We start from the raw sequence: 22,226 nt of genomic DNA, 5'->3' as shown, positions 1-22,226 counted from the left end.
AAACAGATAATCTAGGCTGTGGATTAAAATTGACTGGATTCCTTAAAAGCAAGAACTTGGCTTGGAGACTGTAACCACACTTCACAGTACTATTAAAGCCACCATTTAATTCATTTGCTCAAACGTGCTTACAACAGCTCCTTGTAAAAAGGGTAGCCTGTAATAAAATCCAAAAATCTAACTGACTTATTCCATAAGTGCGAGGAAAGAGGAAATTGCATTTGCTCATGTTTTAAATGGGTATAATTGCTTTTTAGAGCCTTGTTTTGCTTTTTATCCCTTATCAAGGAAACCCCACTGGGTGGAGGCATGGAGCTGAATTTCACCAGCAAAAATATATACAAACTAATAGTTCAGTAGAGCAGATGTAATCATAGTTCAAGAGACCCAGAGCTATTTTAAGGCAGGTTAGGGTTTAAAGACCTTATAATTTTATTTTATTTGGAGGGGGGAGGATAAATATTTTAAGCATTTAATTGGCCAAAAAAACCCACCACTTTATACTCTTTTCCTGTTTATTGAGGAAGAATAATGGCTTAGTTGTATGGGCTGCAATGCAGTAGCAGCAGAACACAGGGACTGACATACAGAGCAAGGATGAACTAGTGCAGTGTGAGAGCAGCCTGACAGAGCTTCCCAACTAATTTCACTGGTGCAGTGGGGAAGTGGCAATTTCTAACACCCTCCCCTTTCCTAGGGCACTCTGTGCCACCCAAAAATATATCCCTGGGGGTTATGCACTCTTCAGGGACATATTTTCTGGTGGCACAGAGGGGTCTTTCTGGAGAAATGGAAGCATCAAAAGTTGCTACATCTCTGTTAGGAAATTCTGTAGGCTGCTTTCTCACTGCACTGATGTAACTTTGTTCTTCACATCAACCAGGATACTGTGCTAGGGGCACAGTACCAATTCAGTGGCAAGTTTGCTTCGACCCACCACCTTGGCTGTGACACACTGCCACAGTGTTCAGTCCAAGCCCCTGCATCATGCATTAGTGTCAATAAACCTTTTGAAGATGGAGCTAGAAGGGAACATAGGAAGCTGCCATATACTGAGTCAGACCATTGGTCCATCTAGCTCAGTATTATCTACACAGACTGGCAGCGGCTAAGGTTGCAGGCAGGAATCTCTCTCAGCCCTATCTTGGAGATGCCATGGAGGGAACTTGGAACCTTCTGCTCTTCCCAGAGTGGCTCTATCCCCTACGGGGAATATTTGACAGTGCTCAGACATCAAGTCTCCCATTCCTATGCAACCAGGGAGGACCTTGCTTTGCTAAGGGGACAAGTCATGCTTGCTACCACAAGACCAGCTCTCCTTTCTTTGCAGCTGTCTCCTTTCCAACCAAAGACAGGAGCAAGTGATTTATAGGACCTTTTAAGGGCAAGTAGGTGAGATTAGACACTATAGATCAGGCCTGCTCAACTTTGCCCCCCCCGCTGTTTCTGGACTACAACTCCCATAATCCCCAGCCACAGTGGCCAATAGCCAGGGATAATGGGAGTGTAGACCAACATCTGAAGGGCCAAAGTTGAGCAGCCCTGCTATAGATGCTTGCACCACTGTATTTTAAACAACAGGGTGCTTTCCAGCTTAACCCTTACAAGAGTGTCACAACGTATCCACTAAGTGTGCTTCCGTATTTCCTGTGTTGTGACACCACGGTCCATATGCTGTCAGCAGGGTGCTGTTCACATTTTGGATGCCTTGTTTTGGATTTTATTGCTGCAATTTAGTGCTCTAGCGTTGTATGTCCATTGCAAAATAGTAGCTGTATTTTCCCATTGTAGGGAAGTTTTCCCATTGTAGATTCTGGGTTTTCAGTTCGATCCTGCCAAGCCAAAGCATTTTACCACAGTTGTAGTGGGTAATCTGGAAAGCGCCCAGGCTCAATCGGGTAATAATACCATGATCCTAGCAACTCACTTTGGCTGTGGCAATAGCTTGAACCATTTTGGCTGGCAGCATCTTATTCCTGGTTGTGTATTACAAATCAAAACTGCCTCATATTTGTAATTAGGGCAAGTTCAAAAGTGTGTTTGCCATTATTACACTGGAGATTCTGGCAAGGAATGCATATACTAGGTCACAGAAAAACATCTGCCCAAGTGTTCGGAAATGTGCATCTACCTCTCACACTCACCCAATGCTAGCCATTAGGGCCACTTATGCAAACGTGGTGAATGCACTTGCTGCTGCAAAGTATGAATTGGGCTATAGATGGTCCTCACCCAAATCACATGAATGACCTGGAGAGGGGACCCTGTCCCTTGCTGGAATCTCCCAGCAGCACTGCACGTTTGTGGCAATACTTTGCAATATGAGCAGAGGCAACCGGCAATAAATCTGTCTGCTGCTGTGATTGAACTAGGACTGAGTGTTGGTACAAAGGCCTAGATACTTTAAGAAAATATGCAAGGGTGAGGTGTAAGGGCAGGAGCCTTATGTGTCTTTTATCAAGATCTTCCTCTATGGCATGCACATAGTGTGTGTGTGTGTGTGTGTGTGTGTGTGTGTGTGTGTGTACACACACTAAAGCACGTAAAAACATAGATTTTGCTTATAAACCATGTTGGCAAGTGGAACATTTTCAAAAAAAATTCTTTAGCAGGAATTCATTAACATAACTTGATTGTCAAGAAGTTCGGCACAAATTCTTGTCATTTTTAAAAAGCAATAGGGATAGAGTTTTAGGTAGTTCTAAGGAGAGAAAGAGAAATCAATAGATGGTGGGAAGCTGATTGTAATAGCAACACTACACACATTATTAATAAGGCAAAATAAAAGAGTTATTTTGTTAAGAGGTTATCAGAGCATTGGTAACTGAGGTCAGCCTCTCCCTGTCCTCGAGGGGTTACAGCAAGAAAAAAGTGTGAATACCGCTGGTGCCATTTGGGCCTTTAGTGAAACTTATGGATCAATTGGTATCCCAAGCTATGAAACTGAACATTTAAGGGGAGCACAACCCTGTCCAGAACAGGTTGAACATCATCAATTAACTACTCAGGCTAACTACCAACAGAACTTCCATCTTGTATGAATTGAGCTTCAATTGTTGGCCGTCGTCCACTCCATTACTGCTCTTAGAAACTGCTTTATCACCCTCACTGTCAGTCATTTCCCTGGACCTAGCCAACATCCCAGCCAATCTTACCTCTCCTGTTAGATGTTATAAGTCAGGAAAGACAAGGATTGAGCAAACATTCCCCACCAAGCACCTTGTCCAAATCTTCAGGCCACAACAACTGAGAGTTATCTGATGTCTGTCTTTGACCTTTCCCCCCTCTTTGGTCTAAAAGGATATTTCTATTTGCATACTGGCAACTCTTTCCATTCTACAGATGAACTAGATATGTCTTTGTGGGAATGGTCCTGTTCTCTTAAAGACAGAGGTTGTGCACATGACCAAAAATGCCGGGGGGGGGGAGAGCACATGAGCAGAGCACTCAGAATGTCTCTGCCACTCATGCAGCACACGCGCCACACCACAGTGAGTAGCAAAGCAGGGAGCCGGAGGAGCAAGTCAGGAGCCAGGAGCATGGTGCCTTGAAGGATTTCCCCGGAGCTGGGCACTCTTGTTGCCCGGCTCTGTGTACGCTCAGGCTGTGTGTAGCCCAAGTAAACACCTAATGCCAGCAAAATTGGGAGTGATCCCAGCTCTCCACATGAGCAGCCTAACAAAGGCTGGGCTGCCCTAGCCTGGGTTAGGTTGCTCATGAGAACAGCCTTACTGTCCCTCATACCATACAGTGAGTTGCCTGTCTAAGTAACAGGCATGCTCACTGCTTCTGCAGTATTTCAAACCCTGCCAGTATGACTTGTGCATGTGGGGAGGAGGCTCTGTGCCTCCTGAGGAATGTGTCTTCACATTCCCACTGCTACCCCCCATCATTCCCAATGAGAGTTGGCAAGTGTGTGAGGACACACTCCTTAGTGGGCACAGAGCCTCCCCATCTTTGCAAGCTGCACTGGCAGAGTTTAAAGGGATTCAGAAGCAGCAAGCTCAACAGGTGGTTCACTGTGTGGTATGTTAGCCAGTAACGAATAATGGAGAATAAATATGTTTATATAGAGATTATTTATCTCTATTATTTATCCCAAAATAACAAAAAGGTTACACCAAAAAGAGAAGCAACAATAAAATAGTGATGCTATTTTCAACATCACAGTATCAGTGAATATCAGGCATAGCTTGGACTTCTGTAAGGACGATGCACTGCCTAACACAATAACTATGTTTCCTTCCCAGTTATATTTACTGCCTGATCAAGAAGGATAGAAGTTAAGGGATCCTCCAGAATGGTGATACTTGAGCTATAAATACCATGGAAAGGTGTGCATATTCAAAGAAGCATTGAACAATGGATAATGGATAGCAGTGATGTGAGGCATTGAAGCCTAAATCCTTAGATTGAAGAAAATAGAAGTGCCTCAGGCTTCAGTCCAACAGAACAAGAGAGGAGTTCAGTTAATTCATTTTTAACCACTGATTTGTAATGTTTCCATCTTCAAGTGACCGCAGGCAAAATGCTCTGCCTCGGGTAGGGAATGTCATAAATTAGAAGTAGACAAAAAGCATCAGAACGTTCAACAGTCACCTTCCCTCTGGTTCTGGGGAGCAGGGAAAAAGCACATCACCTCTGTTCTAAGCAAACCTGGAGCCATGTTTCTCAGTGAGGAATCGTGTCAGCTCAATGACAGTGGAGTGAAAGGCCATGTTGTACAGTCTGCTTCTATGGGATACAGAAATGCCCTTCCATGAAATGCAGAAATCATATCCCCAAGTGCTTTGTGGTTAAAGCTTCAAAGTAAAAGTTAATTTGGTCACACTTCAGTTTTGGAGCTTTAACCTTTAATCATCCATTCACTTCTAAAGCCCTCTATTTACTAGTGTGAATATAAAACAAACATGAAAACACTCTTTATGCCATGATTACCATAAAACTGTTTTCTCATGACCAAACTGAAAAATCTTTTGGGGTGTATGGAGGTGTGACAGGAGGAGGGGATTATTTCTGCCCTTGTACAATACCTGATATTTCATGATCATTTTATAATCTGAAGGTTCCCATCTCTGTTTATTGTATATTGCCTCCAACTTATTGGTGTCTATGGCTGCAGCAGTACATAAATTCTTTGTTACTGAAAAAAATAAAAACAGGTTTATATGCTTAAGAGCAGGAAGAATTATATCTGAAGAGGGAAAATATAAAGGTTAGTATTAGACCAATGAAGGAAAAATTGAAACAAAATTAGAAGAAATGTGAAAAGCAGCAGTGGTGCAGATATGACCTAATGTGGGTGTGGTTTATTTGTTGTTTGTTTGGTATTTGATATTTGGGCCTGACTTTGTGAAATAACTATTTTTTCCTTCTTTCTCTGTAAGAACATAAGAAGAGCCCACTAAATCAGACCAAAAGTCCTTCCAGTCCAGCACCCTGTTTCCCACAGTGGTCAGCCTAAGTGGATGATCCTAAGGAAGCCCACAAACAGGTAATTGTAGAATGTGGTAGCAATAGCAATAGCACTTACATTTATATAGCGCTCTATAGCCGGAGCTCTCTAAGCGGTTTACAATGATATTAGCATATTGCCCCCAACATTCTGGGTACTCATTTTACCGACCTCGGAAGGATGGAAGGCTGAGTCAACCTTGAGCCCCTGGTCAGGATCGAACTTGTAACCTTCTGGTTACAGGGCGGCAGTTTTACCACTGCACCACCAGGGGCTCCAGGTATGTGTAACTGCTTGCTTAGGGGCCACTTCAAACATCTGAAGTCCACAAAAGGTTATGCCACAATAAATTTGTTAATCTTTAGAGTGCCACAAGGCCCTTCCTTCCTCCCCCATCCCCATTCACTGTAATTGGGCTGACTCTCAAACAAATGAAGGCAAAATTTGCAATATGAGATGTATTTAACAAAGTTGTATGTTTTTCAGTAGATTTATATGCTGATCACAAATACATCTGGGTGTTATGAAGTGGGAACTACGATAAACTGGGCCTTGCCTTAAATCAAATGCTATTGATTGCTGAGCTGTGAGATCCATTGTCTGTTAGTAATGTGGAGCTATATCTGAGCTCTTGCCAGTTCTTTGTTGCTGAGCAACAGCATTTGTCCTCTCCAGTTAAGCATTTGTAGTACCGTATGTATGTATGGATTAAAAATAAGAATGACGAGGAATGAGAACCACACTCCTCTTGTTGTTCTTAACTGTTTATTAACCAAGCAACATTACTTACACATTAGGGCATAATCAAACTTGACAAGGTACAAATTGTCTAGCCAAGACTGGGGATTCTGGCCCATGCAGGGTAAATGAAGTTGGAAGCCAAGTATCTTCAACTAGCTGACAAATAAAACAATCTAAATAAAAATTTTCCTCTCTTTTTTTGCCCTCATCATCTCTCTGATTTCCTGTTGCTGAATTTAAAATACAAACTTGCATATTTTTGTGAGTTTACTGGCAGTATTTGTGTAATTGTGTAGATCTGATGAATAATTTGATATCATATACAATGCAGCTTATATTATTCTACATATATTTAGGTTTTTTCCCCCATTGGCATTTTTGAATTTTAAGAAATATTTTCATGAACTACCATGTGCATCCTAATCCTGGGCATGTTTACTCAGATGAAAGTCTCAGATGAAAGTCTCACAAATTTTATTGGGACTCCTCAAGTAAGGGTGCAGTCATAATCAGTATATTTGGTTCTGCAGCATTTAAGCATCATCTGCAATAGGGACAAGTGATAACCTAAAAAGGTAATCAATAATAATAAAAAATCAAAGGGCCAGTTCTTATGATCACAGCAATGTCTGTTAAACAAAAACTGGAGTTTCTAGCTGCATATGTGGTCACATGACCAGAATGTCACGTGAACTCGGGTTTTTCTGCTGATCTCTGGATGGCACTGCAAATTCCCAACATTAAACAAACTTTTTTTAAAAACCCAAGTTCAAATCCTAGTTCAATGATCTCAGTTTAAATGTAGGGTTTTTACAGTACCACCTGGAAATCAGCAAAAGATTCTGAGTTCACACAACATGCTCCACAGGATTGCATGTGCTGCTGGGATCTACAGTTTTTGTTTAACAGACATTGCCATAATCTTTATATATATTTATCTAAGGCATACCCATCGCTAATCCCATCCCAGCTGGCTAAAGAAAACAACGGGAGCGGGAGGGAGGGAGGAAAGAAGATGACAACATCAACTGGGGGAGAAGATGGCAGGCAGAAGAAGAGGAAAGGAGAGCTGGTCTTGTGGTAGCAGGCATGACTTGTCCCCATAGCTAAGCAGGGTCTGCCCTGGTTGCATATGAATGGGAGACTTGATGTGTGAGCACTGCAAGATATTCCCTCAGGGGATGGAGCCGCTCTGGGAAGAGCAGAAAGTTTCATGTTCCCTCCCTGGCTTTTCCAAGATAGGGCTGAGAGAGATTCCTGCCTGCAACCTTGGAGAAGCCGCTGCCAGTCTGTGAAGACAATACTGAGCTAGATAGACCAATGGTCTGACTCAGTATATGGCAGTTTCCTATGTTCCTATGTTCCTAAGATGGCGGGTGGGGAGCCAGGGAACAAGATGGCCAGTGGGCGGGGAAGAAGACTGCCGGTAGGGGTTGGGGGCACAAAAGTGGCTGCATCAGCAAACTGGAGGTGCAGATGTTCTGCGCTAGGCCCAGCAAGTTCATTTATTATTTTGTTATTTATCATATTTATATACCACCTAATATATATATCTCTAGGTGGTGTGAGAACCAGCCCATAGTAAGGTGAGAACAATCTCCAGAAGAGCAGAATCACATCAAAACCCAATGAATATTAGCACTTTCTCAAGAAACATACAGTGGGATTCATGCACACAGTGGCTTTTTTTGTTATTGCCAAACAGTAGCCAGTTTTCATCCCAGAATGTAGGACACTTTTAAAACTATCATGGAAGTTACAAAGCAAAAATGTCAAGGGTTGGAAATAAGCGTGGGAGGAAAGAGGAGGTCAGGTGGGTGGGTGGGAGCATGGTGGTAGTAATGGAACCATTCTGGAACACTGGCAGAACTTCCCAAGACTACTTTTGGGCTTGTGCAGTGAATAAGTGTGCCTGGAGTGAACAGTCCATTACAGTATCAATTTGTGCAAAGCTTTGGTCTGGAAATAAAGGCTTGAGATAGGAATATGGTACAATCAGATTTATTTAAGGGTTTTTGGAGTACAGGAAATGAAAAATAGACAATTGATAAATTGCAATAAAACTTTAACTAGTAATGTAAATCAGAGACTCACATAGGAACATAGGAAGCTGCCATATACTGAGTGAGACCATTGGTCTATCTACCTCAGTATTGTCTTCACAGACTGGCAGCAGCTTCTCCAAGGTTGCAGGCAGGAATCTCTCTCAGCCCTATCTTGGAGAAGCCAGGGCGGGAACTTGGAACCTTCTGCTCTTCCCAGAGCAGCTACATTCCCTGAGGAGAAGATTTCATAGTGCTCACACTTCTAGTCTCCCTTTCATATGCAACCAGGGTGGACCCTGCTTACCTAAGGGGACAAGTCATGCCTGCTACCACAAGATGCTCTCCTCTCCAGTAATTATGCTCTTTGCTTGAACAGCTCCTGCTTTATGATGCATGCTATTATATAATAAATCAACTGCCAAAGTATACCAGCTTCTTGTTTGTTTCTGATTTTAGTCAATACTGTTTTTAATTGCAAAGGTTCCTCCAATGAACAAGTGCAGCACTTGACTTTCTAACAAATTGTTATGTTAGAGATAATGATGGTTCATTTCCTTTCCTGATGGGTCTGACAATGTTATGATAGCCTGCACCTCCCTGATGGGACACAATATTATTATTATTATTATTATTATTATTATTATTATTATTATTTTACATTTATATCCCGCTCTTCCTCCAAGGAGCCCAGAGCAATGTACTACATACTTAAGTTTCTCTTTCACAACAACCCTGTGAAGTAGGTTAGGCTGAGAGAGAAGTGACTGACCCAGAGTCACCCGGCTAGTTTCATGGCTGAATTGGGATTTGAACTCGTGTCTCCCCGGTCTTAGTCCAGCACTCTAACCACTACACCACGCTGGCTCTCAGAGGCATTTTTAGCTTAAAGGTCCAAATTGCAATTAAATCAGCTTAAGGCTTGCCAGAGAGAGAAGACCTGGAGTGCAGAGTTTAGGTTTAGGAGGAAGGGGAGCGGGGGAGGGAATATTAGTAATACCTTCTTCCAATTCCATTGGGGCATCTGTCACCCTTGCAAGATGGAGAATGCTGGGGTCTTCCTTCCCAGGGGCCAAGCAGAAGGACAAGGTAGAGGGGAGGCAAAGTGTGCCACTCGCAAGCCAGGGAACCAGGAAAATTACTGGTTCTAGGGAGAATCCATGAGAAGTTGGTTCTCCAAGGCAGCAAAGCATGGTGCATGATTTGGATCAAGAGACAGGTTCAAACCAGGAGCTGGAAGCGAGGCTGGAACAATGGCCATGGTAGATGAAATTGCCAGAGCCAAAGCACACACAGATGGTGAATCCAAAGAAGGAGCACACCACCAAGTGGGGTTAGGCTTAAAATAGGTAAAAACATTCCTTCTGGCCAAACATGGGTCACACCTCCTGGTTATAGAGGATGACATCCATGGTCAACAAAATAATACATGCTGTATGATTCAGTCATGGGTGTGTGCAATCTTGAAGGAAAATAGAGTGAAATGGTTTGAAAAACCTGTATGAGACAAAGTAAATGGGCAAGCTCAACACTTACTTTGTGGGTCAGGAAGACCTTCCAGGTGTGGAAACTGGAATGTATTTGATGCTAAGGAGCCTCTTCCCTGGTCCACACCAGACCATTAATGCTGCGATAGTGAGGTGGAAGTGATACAGCCTTATCTGAGGTCTTTTGAGGTGATTATTTCGACTAATCTTTTGTGCCAACAACAAGAGGAGTTTGACTACTCTCAAGGCCATCCTTAGGGTGGTGCATCTAGGGCAATCACCCCCAGCCCCACCCCACCCCCAGGCCCTGCTGTCTGTCTGGCGCGTGCTCGCTCTCTCTCCCCCTCCCCTGTCTCTCCCAACCACCACACACACTCTATTTCTATGCCAGTCGCCAATTTGTTTGAACAACAAATTTGAACATGGCCAGATTTGAACATGGCTAATTGAGAATAGCAAGAATTCTCCTGAAGGATAGTATCACCCCTCATTCATGGCTTTATTTGCTGCAGCCTCTGTGGCTGCAGTGTCTCTGTTGTGTCTTTTCCTGTTGTGTAAGTGCGACTCTCCAAGGGCAGCATGGCTGGCTGGCTGCAGCCCCAGTGGAAGCATGATCTCCTTCAGGCTCCCCACCTCGTCTTGTTCCCTGTTTGCTGCTGCTGCTTCCATTAAACCTCCAGGCCTCCTTAGTCACAGCAGCAGCAATAAGAGCGAGGCTGGCAATGGCAAGTGAGGCCCCCAGCCAAGCGACATCGGGCGGACTAGAATGTATGCCTCCCTCCCTGTCGCCCCCACTGGCAGGCCGTCCCATCCCGTCTCAATAAGTAGCAGCACTCCAGAGTCCCCAGGCACAGCACAGGAGGATTGGGAATTAGAATCTTCTCTGAGCCCAAATGAGCATGAGACCGCATGAGCGGGAGCAGGAGGGAGAAGTAGAACTGGCAACTGTGTGGAGAGGGAGAGGGAGAGGCAACCGGGGTGGGACAGTGGCTGCGAAGAACATTTTCCTCCCCTCCCTGTCCTGTCTTGGCATTTCCTCCCCTAGCACCACCCCTGCCCTTCTGGCCACCAATGATCTCTCCCATGCAGCCTGACTCCCTTCCCTTATGCTGCCTTCTCCACTTCCCAGCCCAGCACACCAGAATAGAAAGTACAGTGAAAGTTTAGGTACTAAAGTTAACAGCAAATAAATCACTAAGACAGTGATTAATTTTTTTGGCCTTGATTATTGTATACAATTTTATTTATCTTTCTCTGTAATCTGCCTTGAGAAAATTATATTTGTAAATGCAGGGGGTATAAATGCATGAAATATACATTTATGCTTTGAATTTTTTTGTTGAAAAGTGGTTTACATAGCAAAAGGTATAAGAAAATCTCTGCTCCAAATGAGCTTGCAATCTTAAAACAAACTCACTCGCTTACACTATTTATAGGTATGTCATCAGTCAGTATGATTCTGTAAACATAAGAAATGTTAAGGAGGCTCTGCACGTGCTAATTCACCCCCAGCCCCATACACCCCTAGGGATGGCCCGGATGACTCTTGAGAAATAGTCCTTCTCCTTAACTCATGTCTTACTCATCCAGCACCCTACTCTGTATTGCAAAATAGCGAGGGGCATGGGCTATTTTTCATGTACCCGTTTCATGCCTTTCAGTCACATGTCATACTTGACCTGGAGTAAAATTGCCCCATGCGGCTTGTTCTGAGAGTTTGCCAAATGTGGGCATGTGGAGGGCTTACGGTCTCGTGGGTCCAGGTAGGCAAGATGGAGACTGCAAGCCTACAGTTCCAAATCATATAGAGGGTGCTGCTTGTAGCCCCCAAACAGGCTGTTCTCCTAACAGTGGTAGTATAATAATGTTCTTTTTTTTACAAGCTAATCTGTATGCACTGTTTCTATAATGAATAAGAAAATGCCTATCTGTCTATCTATAAGGTGAAACTAACTTGTGCCTACCGAAGGCAGCATACATTCCAGGCATCTACAAAGAGCTAATTTTCTTTCGATTTATGAATGAGCTACCATAAATATTCTTCGTATTTTATAAGTTTTAGGATTCACAAAGGAAATTGTAGGCTGCTGTTTTTAATAACAATGAAAATGTTCTTTCTTCTAGTTTGGCCAATGAAATGTCAGCAATCCTTCTCATTAAAAATAAAGCAGAGCGATCCAAGGATGGTCCCGGTACATGAGCTTTGATGGTACCAATGAAAGGCAAAGGATGAATTAATACTAGCATTTCTTATGCTGACATCATCTTGGGATATGATTTATTTATTCATTCATTCATTCTGCAAAGCTTTAGTCCTACTGACTGCCCTGTTTAAACAATAAATAGATTAAAGATGAGCCAGGATGGGAGGAAGGTTAAAAAAACACACACAGATAGAATAGCTGCACAGGATAAAGAGATAAAGCCATGCAAACATATATTTCAAGGTCAGAGCTGAAATCATTTTACCCTCTTCAGTGAAAACTGCATCAACAACATCCGGCTTTCACTGCAGTAACTACAAGGCTGGCAAAGCAAAGAACCAGCAGAGCAGCCAACCTTGGATATATATGAATAGTATAAATAGGAAACTATAATGTAGGTGCTAAAGTACATTCCTGGGAAGAGAATAAAGAAAGCATACAATTTAGAATAATCACATTGTGCATGTCTTATTTGCTGGCATTATTTGTATGACCATTATGGTCAAGATCCTCAATTAAATCTCATCTATTTGTTTGTTTGTGTGTTTATTTGATTTCTATATGCTGACATCATCTTGGGATATGATTTATTTATTCATTCATTCTGTTTTGGCTCTTTTGACTTTCCCAGCGTCCATGAGCACTGACTTGGAGGCCAAACTTCATGCAGTGTGTAAGAGCCACAAATAGGTTCTCCCATAGATTTAATCTACAAGAAGCTGTGGGAAGGCCCAATTCAAACTGGGACTAAAGCACTGTAGGAGGTGATGTGTTAACCTAGTTCCCCTCTTGCCATCTTCCTGCTATAATCGCATATACCCCAAACTGCTATTTACCCCATTGGGCAAAATAAGCAGATTCTAACACGTCTGATTTCTAGAGATGTGCACGGAACCAGCGGGGGATGGCTCGAAGGCGGTGGGGGCGGGGGTACCTTTAAGGGTGGGGGTACTTCTGCACACGCGTTGGGTACTTTCAGTCACTTCTGGTCCAACAAGACAATAGGGCAGCAGGGAGGTACGCTGTCGTGCCGCTGGACCCTTTTAAAGTGCAGCACCGGCAGGGGAAACATGGCAGGAGGGGTAACAGCACCCTCTGCCCTTAAAGGTATCCCCTCCATGTTCAAACTGGCCGAACCGTCGGTCGTTCAGACCTGTTCGGAGGCCCGTAAAAGGGCTTCCAAACAGGTTCATGCACATCCCTACTGATTTCTCCTCAGACAATGGGAAAATGGTAGTTTTAGAGTTTTATTTTGACTTGCAAAATTGACGGGAGACTGACCATTTCCCACTCTAAATCCTCACGCAGTTGCAGATCAATGGAGAGGCCACTTCTGTGGATTGGCACAGCAAACCCCTTTGTCCTCCCTCAGTATGTTTTTCAGCCGCCACCCTTTTTTTTTTGCTTTGTCCCTCTAAGGAGGAGCCTGAAACCTTGGCTATGATCAACAGTCACACCCTAGTCCCATGTGTCTCTGTTAGAACTGTACCCTTGTATGCAATTTAGTTGTAAGCCATTTTGAGGACCAATCTTGGCTAGAAAGCAGGATCTAAATAGAAATACACCTTTATTAACATTTGAAAAAATGGCAGCAGATCTTACTCATGGATCTTCCATGTCGCATCCGGTTTGAGTCTCAGGGTTTTTTCTATCCACAGTGGTAGCTTATAAGTGTTATAATAGATGGACTAGCTTGAAACCTAAATAGTATTTGATTACTGGTTAGAACTGCCAGATGCAATATGGGCTACGTTTAGTATAAAATATTGTTTCCAAGAGAGAATTTAAGCATGTTCAAATTATTCTAATGCCACAGAAATGAGAGAAATTGCACTTGTTAAAATTCTTCATTTTATTCAACTGATACAGGTATGTGAGCTCTGCCATATATTAGATCTAGAACATATTGAGGTGGGTCTCACGATCACAGAGACCCGCCTCCATAGGGTTTGCGGGGAGAGTGGGCTAAGCTCTCTCTCCCTGCAGACGAGCAGGGCGGGAGCCATGGGCGGCTGGATCGGCCACCCACATGACTGCTGGCTCCGTGACAGAGCCGGCGGGGGCTGGGTGGATCGAGGGCCACATGGCCCCCAGAAGCTCCAGTATGCCCTGCACGAACGTGCAGGGAATACTGGAGAGACCCCCGAGCCGGGAGCCTGCTTTTGAGCCTTCCAGTTGGGAGTCTCCTTGTGAGTAGCCACGGTGCGCAGCCGCACCGTGGCTACTCACGATCCCAAAAATCAGGTTTGCGGAGCGCTCACTCCGCAAACCCGGTTTAAGCGGCGGGCTCCTTGAGTGGGTTTCTTGCTCAGGAACCACTGGGCTTGCGGCCGAGCCCAGTGGTTCACATGATGGGATGAAATTGGGCTAGCGGAGGCTAGCTCGATTTCATCCCATCGTGTGACTAGCCTCATTGTGTTGGTAGTCACTTGTAGCAGGGCAGAGTTGAGTTTCCTAGATCAGTGAAGTAGAACGCTCTGTAAGGTCATTCTCATGACTTGTGAGCAGGGTGAGGAGGGCACAGGGGAAAGGTAGGATCTCACCTCCCTTCCTCCCAGATGATCTTAGCTTTCCAGTGCGCCGCACAGCTCACACACCCACATGGGCTGCACTGGTCCCAGCCGTGCAACAATCTGGAGGCTGGGGGAATGCAGCCCAGCCTCCAGATATCCCTTAATGCACCATGTGAGAAGCACAGTGCATTGGGGGATTACCCCACAAGCTGGGCACTCCAGGTGCCTGGCTCTGTGTCTGCTTGAGCTGCAGCCAACCCAGGCAAATACTCAGCCAGGATCCTAGACAGGAGGGCGTGCTTGCACCCTTCTACCTAGGTAATAGCCCAGGGGAAAACCTTGGGCTACCCATCGATCTCCAGGTAGGGCTGCTCATGTGAACAACCTGTTTTGGTCAAATGTGAATGCAGAATCTAAGCATATGTATTTCTAAACACAACCAACCTGCTAATGCAGTCTGGTGAAATGGCTTCCTCCAGCCGCAGATTGATGGGGGAACCCCACATTGGCTTGCTTTACTATGCCTATGCCCTGCCTCCCCCCATTCCTGGAGCATACCAGCTGCTGCTGCTACTGTTCCTCCTGCTCACTATCTGACTTTTCAAATGGCAGAGGGGAATGGTTGGAGTGGGGAAAAGTATTTAGAAGAGTAGAGTGGTAGGCTAAAGTGGAGATGCTCTAGGGCACCACTACTGTCCTTCACACTTTCTTCCAGTCCCACCTTTCCCCTCTGTTTGCTTTTAATTTAAACCAGGAGCAGCAGCAGCTGCTGCTGCTGTGCTCCCAGGTAGGAGCAGAAGGGAAGTGAAAGAGATGTGTAGTGTCAGGGAGAAAGTGCTGTGAGTGGTACACTCTGGGCCTGGAGTGGTTTGACACTGGTGTGAAAATGGGAGGTGGGGGGAATGGTACACTGTCAGGGGTGGGGGGACGAGTAGCAAGCCACCAGGGGAGACAGCACCTCACTGCACCACCTCATGCACCAGGGCGTTTAGATTGCCCTGTCTCTAAAAGAATATTTGCATTGTTAGTGAATGTAAAATTTCTGCCATTGGGTAACATCCACCTTATTATAAGGTCAACCTTGTATTAATATATTGATCAAACAGTACAAAAGGTATAGCTGTGCCTAAGATGAAGAGGGAATCATGTCCCTCTCTCTCTTTGAAAAGGTATGAACATTTTGGCAACAAATGGTGCTTTCTCCCTGAGCTGTAGATGTCTTGGCTACAATTCAGCCTCAGGTACTTGCTCTCTGTCTGTCAAGCTAGAAATTCTCCTGTCATTTCAATTTAATCAGTGACTGTTCTTTTTTTGCCGATAAAATTGTTGTGCAATTTTTATATAGCTTCAGTCAACAGGGTTGGCCATTGATTTAAAAAGACTCAATGGAAACAGCCAGTGTGAAAGAATATAAAGATTGCTGAACTTGGATCTCACTTGGAATTCTTGCTTAGTCGTGATACTGGCTGACTCTTCTCAGTCTCAGTGTCCCTGTCGTGAGTGACTCACCTCATAGAAATATAGGATCTGGTCTACTTGGGGTATTATTGAATTTGGATCTTTGTCCCTGTACTTAAGTATTCCTCTTTCTAGATTTCATGGAGAAGAGAAAGACTTTTAAGCGGTGTCTGTGCTGCAAGGCAAAGTTTCCTTCAGCAGACAACCATGATTTGTGCTTGTTGTGCAAGGCAAGGAACATAGCACCTCGACATGTAGAATTTCCCTGATGTTCTCTCACCAAATGAGGGGGGGGGAAAGAGTGCTACGCTTGCAGGTGGCATTATATGAAGATGTGGCGTTATATGAAGATGAGGAGAGGAGAGCTGGTCTTGTGGTAGCAAGCATGACTTGTCCCCTTAGCTAAGCAGGGTCCACCCTGGTTGCATATGAATGGGAGACTAGGAGTGTGAACACTGTAAGATATTCCCCTCGGGGGATGGAGCTGCTCTGGGAAGAGCAGGTGGTTTCAAGTTTCCTCCCTAGCACCTCCAAGATAAGGCTGAGAGAGATCCCTGCCTGCAACATTGGAGAATCCGCTGCCAGTCTGTGAAGATAGTACTGAACTAGATAGACAAATGGTCTGACTCAGTATATGGCAGCTTCCTATGTTCCTATGTGCTGCAACCTGGCACGCCATTGCTGAGATCTCCAGCAGAAACTCTTGTGCCTTCGACATCGGGTACAGCGTCAATGACAGTGTCAAGGACTGTCAAAGACATTGGAGGGGATAGTTTTGACAGTAGAAGTACAGTTTAAAAAGCCAAACCCATCATTAGAGCACACACATCGGGAGCATCACAGATCCAAACAAAAGGACTCTGATCTCAGACAAGGTCTGTCCCCGAAAATGCATCGGGATAAGAGCAGAAAGTCTAAGTGGGATCAGCTAGAGTCGGGGTCATGAGCGACACAGTCTCCAACAGGGCTCCAATCAGGGCTGGAAGAATTGTCCTGACATCCAGAGATGCCAGAACATGTGGAGGTTGAAGCCACGACATCAACACAAGGCCATCTAGAATCAACCTCAGGCTTAGTGTCGACATGTCAGTGCCAAGACCATTCCTTGTCTCCTGCTTGAACAACAGCACAATCCCCCTCTTCAGCAACATCGAACACACAGCAGAGATTGAGGGCAGTGTAATCCCGTATCATGTTCGAGCTCAAAGATGAGGACGATATTGAGACAGTCTGGGATCAAGCAATGCCCAGTGGCTAATGCATTTATTAGATTCCACAGAAAGTACTCCTTCCATGTCCCATGGTTTTATTAGCCAGGGACTAGACGACGCTGACAATATCAATGGTTTGACGATACCGAGGACACCTGGTACTTCTCCACGCAGTGCAGATTTCAACAAATCTAACTACAACTGCCTTTCAGCCTCCAGTACATATGTCCACTTATTTCCACTTATTTTCTTATAATTCTGTTTACAAATGCACGGGCACCAGCAGTGCAGGGCTCTGTACTGCATTCCTGGAGATCTCCAAGGGAATTCTCATTGACTCAAAGCCTACTACAGATTGGTGGTTTGGGTACACCACCAGCAGCACACCAACAGTCCCCAGGGCTTTTGTATGATTACAATGAGTATAGAGTTTGGAAGGCAAGACACCAGGTGCCTTCAGTGATAGTACCGATGTCAACGCAAATCATGCCTCCTTGGATTGAAACACCTCCATACACACAGGGAAAAGCAATACATACAATGGCATGTGTCTCTGCGGCCTCTCAGACAGAGGAGTTGCGGAATCGATCACTGGTTAGGGATGTGCACAAATTGATTTTTTCTATTAGATTTGTATCGGAATTGAATCACCCCTGATTTGTTTTGGGTCCGAATCTGAGCCCCAAATCATCCCAGATTCTATTTGTACCCCAATTTTCTGAATCTGAATTGATTTGGGGCAAAAAAGGAGTTCTGGGAGCAAAAGAGTGGGGTGGGTGGTAGTGCCCAATGGGTGGAATCTACCACCCAAATTTCAAAAGAAATTCGGCAAAGGGGTGATTTTAAAAAGATATTTGAAGTTCACACATTTTAAAGCTTTTTCCTCATAGGGAATAATGGGGATTGCAGCAGCCTTAGTTATAACTCTCGCGGGGGGGGGGTGCGCACCAGAGTGGCCCAGAGCAAGTTGTGATGGGTGGTAGTGCCCAATGGGTGCAAGGAAGCTACCACCCAGATTTCAAAGAAATTGGGCAATGGGGTTTTTAAAAAAATATTTTTGAAGTTGCCATGTCTTTGTGGCAGATTCGGGGCAGAAAAGGGGTGTGGGAGCAGAAGAGTGGGTCAGGTGGTAAAAATTAAAAAATCTTTTAAAGCAAGATTTTAAAAGACAAGGGGCACACACAAGGGCTATGGAAGCCAACAAGCAGCACCTTTGATTGCACTCTCAGTCCATCAGCAAGCCTTGTCTCAGTGGCAACTCCATCCAGACCACAAGATCATTCCATCTTAGCCGCTTCCACCATCAAGCTGGCAAGTCATGCCTTCTCATGGTGCAACATAACATCGGATTGCTGGGTGCTTCACATACTGTAGTTCATAAGGGATATGTGATCGAGTTAGAGACTCTGCCGCTGTTCAACAGCATAAAACACACACTAGCAACTCCAGTGCTGGAAGAAGAGGTCAAGACTCTTTTAGACAAGGGGGCGATTTCGCCAGTACGGTGGACAGATCAATGGGAGGGCTTCTACCCCCGCTGTTTCCATATACCCAAGCAGGATGGGGGCATTCAACCAATAATGGATTTGCAATGGTTGAATCTTCACATAGACATGCACAAATTTTGCATAACGTTGCAAGGCATCTTTCCTCTCCTTCACGGGGAGGAATGGCTTGCAACGTTGGACCTGAAAGACGCTTTTCCAAATCGGGATCCAGGACAGCTACAGAAAGTACCTCAGATTCACATCAGGGAGCAGAGTGTACCAATACAATGTTCTCCCGTTTTGATTGGCAACAGCACTACGGGTCATTACCAAGTGCATTACGGTGATAGTGGCTTACCTGCGTTCACAAGGAGTAACATTATTCCTATATTTCGACAACTAGCTCCTTGTGGGAAGAGGGGGGGAAAGTTAGTTTCACTTATCTTGATGCTACTCCACCTTCTAGTGGATCCGGGCATCTAGGACAACTGGGGCAAGTCACATCTGGAACCTTCGAACAAATAAACTACATAGGAACACTTATCAATGCAGAGAAGCAGAAGGCGTTCCTGCCCCACTCACGTTACCAACACATCAGGGAGATGATAGGGATTTTCACAAATCACCCTGTGCAAACTGCAAAGGAAATCCAAAGGCTCCTAGGACTCATGGTGACACACACGTCAACCATACATTTTGCAAAACTGAGACTCAGAAAATTACAACTCTGGTTTCTGTCCACGTTCAGGCCGAATGTGGAAAATGTGCACATTCAATTGATGATACCGTATCCTGTTCTACTCTCCCTACAGTCGTGGACAAGGCTGTTCAATCTGTTGTCAGCGAGGGAGCTGCTCTGCTACGTACGAAACCCTGACCCAGAATCAGGTCGTCTACGAATGATTTAGCACCAGGTTCCCCACGAACGTGCGGTGCGCTACGGGCGAGAGGCGGCCACCTTCCGGCCGCGCTCCAAAGGACTGACTGACTGAATCTGTTGTCAGGCATAGCTTTCCAAGTGCCACAGCCAACAGTGTGGGTCACAACCAATGTGTCTCTGCAAGGTTGGGGAGCACTTTATGGGGAGCTACAGGCTCAGGGGCTGTGGACCCTGCAGCTGTGTCAACTACTCATAAATTACTTAGAGCTACTGACAATCCTCTATGCCTTGAAATCATTTCAACCAACTTTGAAGGGCAGGGTGGTCCAAATACAACTGGACAATAACACTGCTATAGCATACATAAATTGCCAGGGCGGAATGGTGTCCTGTTCTCTGTGCCAGCTGGGCCTGCAAATATGGAACTGGAGCATAGCTCAAGGGATTTCCTTGCAGGCAATACACATAAAAGGTGCAGACAACACACTTGTGGATCTCCTGAGCAGGACACAGCTTCTTCAGAAGCACCATCAATGGGAACTCAATCCATCATACTGTAGAACACTGCTTCAAGCACGGTTCTGGCAGCGTTGACGGAATGTCCATTTGAACCAATGTCAACAACGCAATCAAAACAGGTTGCCTTGAAAACAGCCTTTCTCCTGGCAAATTACTACATCATGCGGAGCAAATGAACTCAATGCCATGCATTTTGATTTTCCATAAACTAAATTCCACCAGGACAAGCTGGTGCTCCAACTGGACCTTGAATTCATGCCCAAGGTTGTGCCAGACTTCCACATAAACAGTGACATAGTGTTACCTACCTTCTTTAGAAATCCAGAAACAGACTTGGAGAGGTCTCTGCATTCTCTGGATGTTTGAAGGGTATTCAAATTCAACAATGTTCAATTCCCATGAAATTGATTGCCGGGAAATTTAGGACCAGCAAACGGAAGTATTTCTTCACACAAAGCATAATCAACTTGTGGAATTCTCTGTCACAAGATGTGATGACAGCCAACAACCTGGATGGCTTTAAGCGGGGTTTGGATAACTTCATGGAGGAAAGTTCTATCAACGACTACTAGTCAGAGGGCTATAGGCCACCAGGATGCCTCTGAGTACCAGTTGCAGGGGAGTAACAGCAGGAGAGAGGGCATGCCCTTAACTCCTGCCTGTAGGTTTCCAGTGGCATCTGGTGGGCCACTGTGTGAAACAGGATGCTGAACTAGATGGGCCTTGGGACTGATCCAGCAGGGCTGTTCTTATGTTCTTATGAAGGGCGCTGCTGTATTACCTGCAGATGTTGAAGCCCTACAGGAAAATGAAACATTTATTCATAGGTTATAAAGGCAAAAGAAGGGGTTTCCAAATTCCAAGACAAAGGATGACACATTGCATAGTGGAATTAATTTACCTGGCATTAAAGTGTCAAAAGGTGGATCCGCCTAAGACTATAAGGGCTCATTCTACAGAGCATACGCAGCATCAGCTGCACATATGGCTGGCATTACTCTAAAGGACATTTGCATGGCAGCAACATGGTCGTCAGAACATACCTTCATAAAGCACTACACTTTACATCTTCGCTCTGCAGCACAGGCCAACTTTGGGAGGAGTGTGTTGAAGAGGGTTTAACTTTAGCATACTACACACACCACCAGACTGACAGACAGTTAGTTAGTCACCTATGAGTGCAATAGATCTTGATTCAGATAGCAGGTGGATCATGATCAAAATAACAGCTGTAACAGGTGGAAGTGATCCATTGCATTCATATGACCCTCCCATCGGCCTCGCTGCAGTAGGCGAAGCTGTAGTGTTATGAAAAGAAAAAAAGGCTTAATTTATGAAATGGCAACTGAAAACCATAAATGGTCCTCAAGGAACTGAAGCACCTAACTGGCAAAACCAATGGAAATGCACCACATGCAAGGGGTGGGGCTAGGCACATCAAGGACCTAACAAATTCTGCCCAAATGGTTCCGCACAGGCTCTTAACCTACTCTTGTGAATGCAATGGATCGCTTCCTATGCTGGCCTTGGGCTGAAATAAACCAATACATACATACAATGGATCGCTTCCAGATCACCTGTTACAGGTAAGCAACCTGTTTAAACTACCTCATACCCAGTCAGAGCATTGGTCCATCTAGTTCAGTATAGTCTACAGGTGAAACTCGGAAAATTAGAATATCGTGCAAAAGTCCATTAATTTCAGTAATGCAAATTAAAAGGTGAAACTGATATATGAGACAGACGCATTACATGCAAAGCGAGATAAGTCAAGCCTTAATTTGTTATAATTGTGATGATCATGGCGTACAGCTCATGAAAACCCCAAATCCACAATCTCAGAAAATTAGAATATTACATGGAACCAAGAAGACAAGGATTGAAGAATAGAACAATATCGGACCTCTGAAAAGTATACAGTGTACTGTGCTTGATTGGCCAGCAAACTCGCCTGACCTGACCCCATAGAGAATCTATGGGGCATTGCCAAGAGAAGGATGAGAGACATGAGACCAAACAATGCAGAATTGCTGAAGGCCGCTAATGAAGCATCCTGGTCTTCCATAATACCTCAACAGTGCCACAGGCTGATAGCATCCATGCCACGCCGCATTGAGGCAGTAATTGCTGCAAAAGGGGCCCAAACCAAGTACTGAATACATATGCATGCTTATACTTTTCAGAGGTCCGATATTGTTCTATTCTTCAATCCTTGTCTTCTTGGTTCCA

The 22,226-nt window shown here is 44.7% G+C and overlaps 1 protein-coding gene across 1 annotated transcript in view; it reads right to left on the bottom strand.

The window, feature by feature from the left end:
• The window catches only part of METTL25 (methyltransferase like 25), a 128,664-nt gene extending 108,290 nt beyond the window's left edge, over positions 1-20,374 (bottom strand). The window contains exon 1 of the mRNA XM_053253874.1: positions 20,306-20,374. Within this exon, the coding sequence (XP_053109849.1) occupies positions 20,306-20,348 (43 nt within the window). The 5' untranslated portion in view covers positions 20,349-20,374. The remainder of the gene's footprint in view (positions 1-20,305) is intronic.
• Positions 20,375-22,226: the final 1,852 nt, after the last annotated feature.

The sequence above is a fragment of the Hemicordylus capensis genome, chromosome 5 (genome assembly GCF_027244095.1).
Source record: "Hemicordylus capensis ecotype Gifberg chromosome 5, rHemCap1.1.pri, whole genome shotgun sequence".
Lineage (NCBI taxonomy): Eukaryota > Metazoa > Chordata > Lepidosauria > Squamata > Cordylidae > Hemicordylus > Hemicordylus capensis.
The sequence above is the reverse complement of the archived record's forward strand: the minus strand, read 5'-3'. Positions and strand labels throughout refer to the sequence as shown.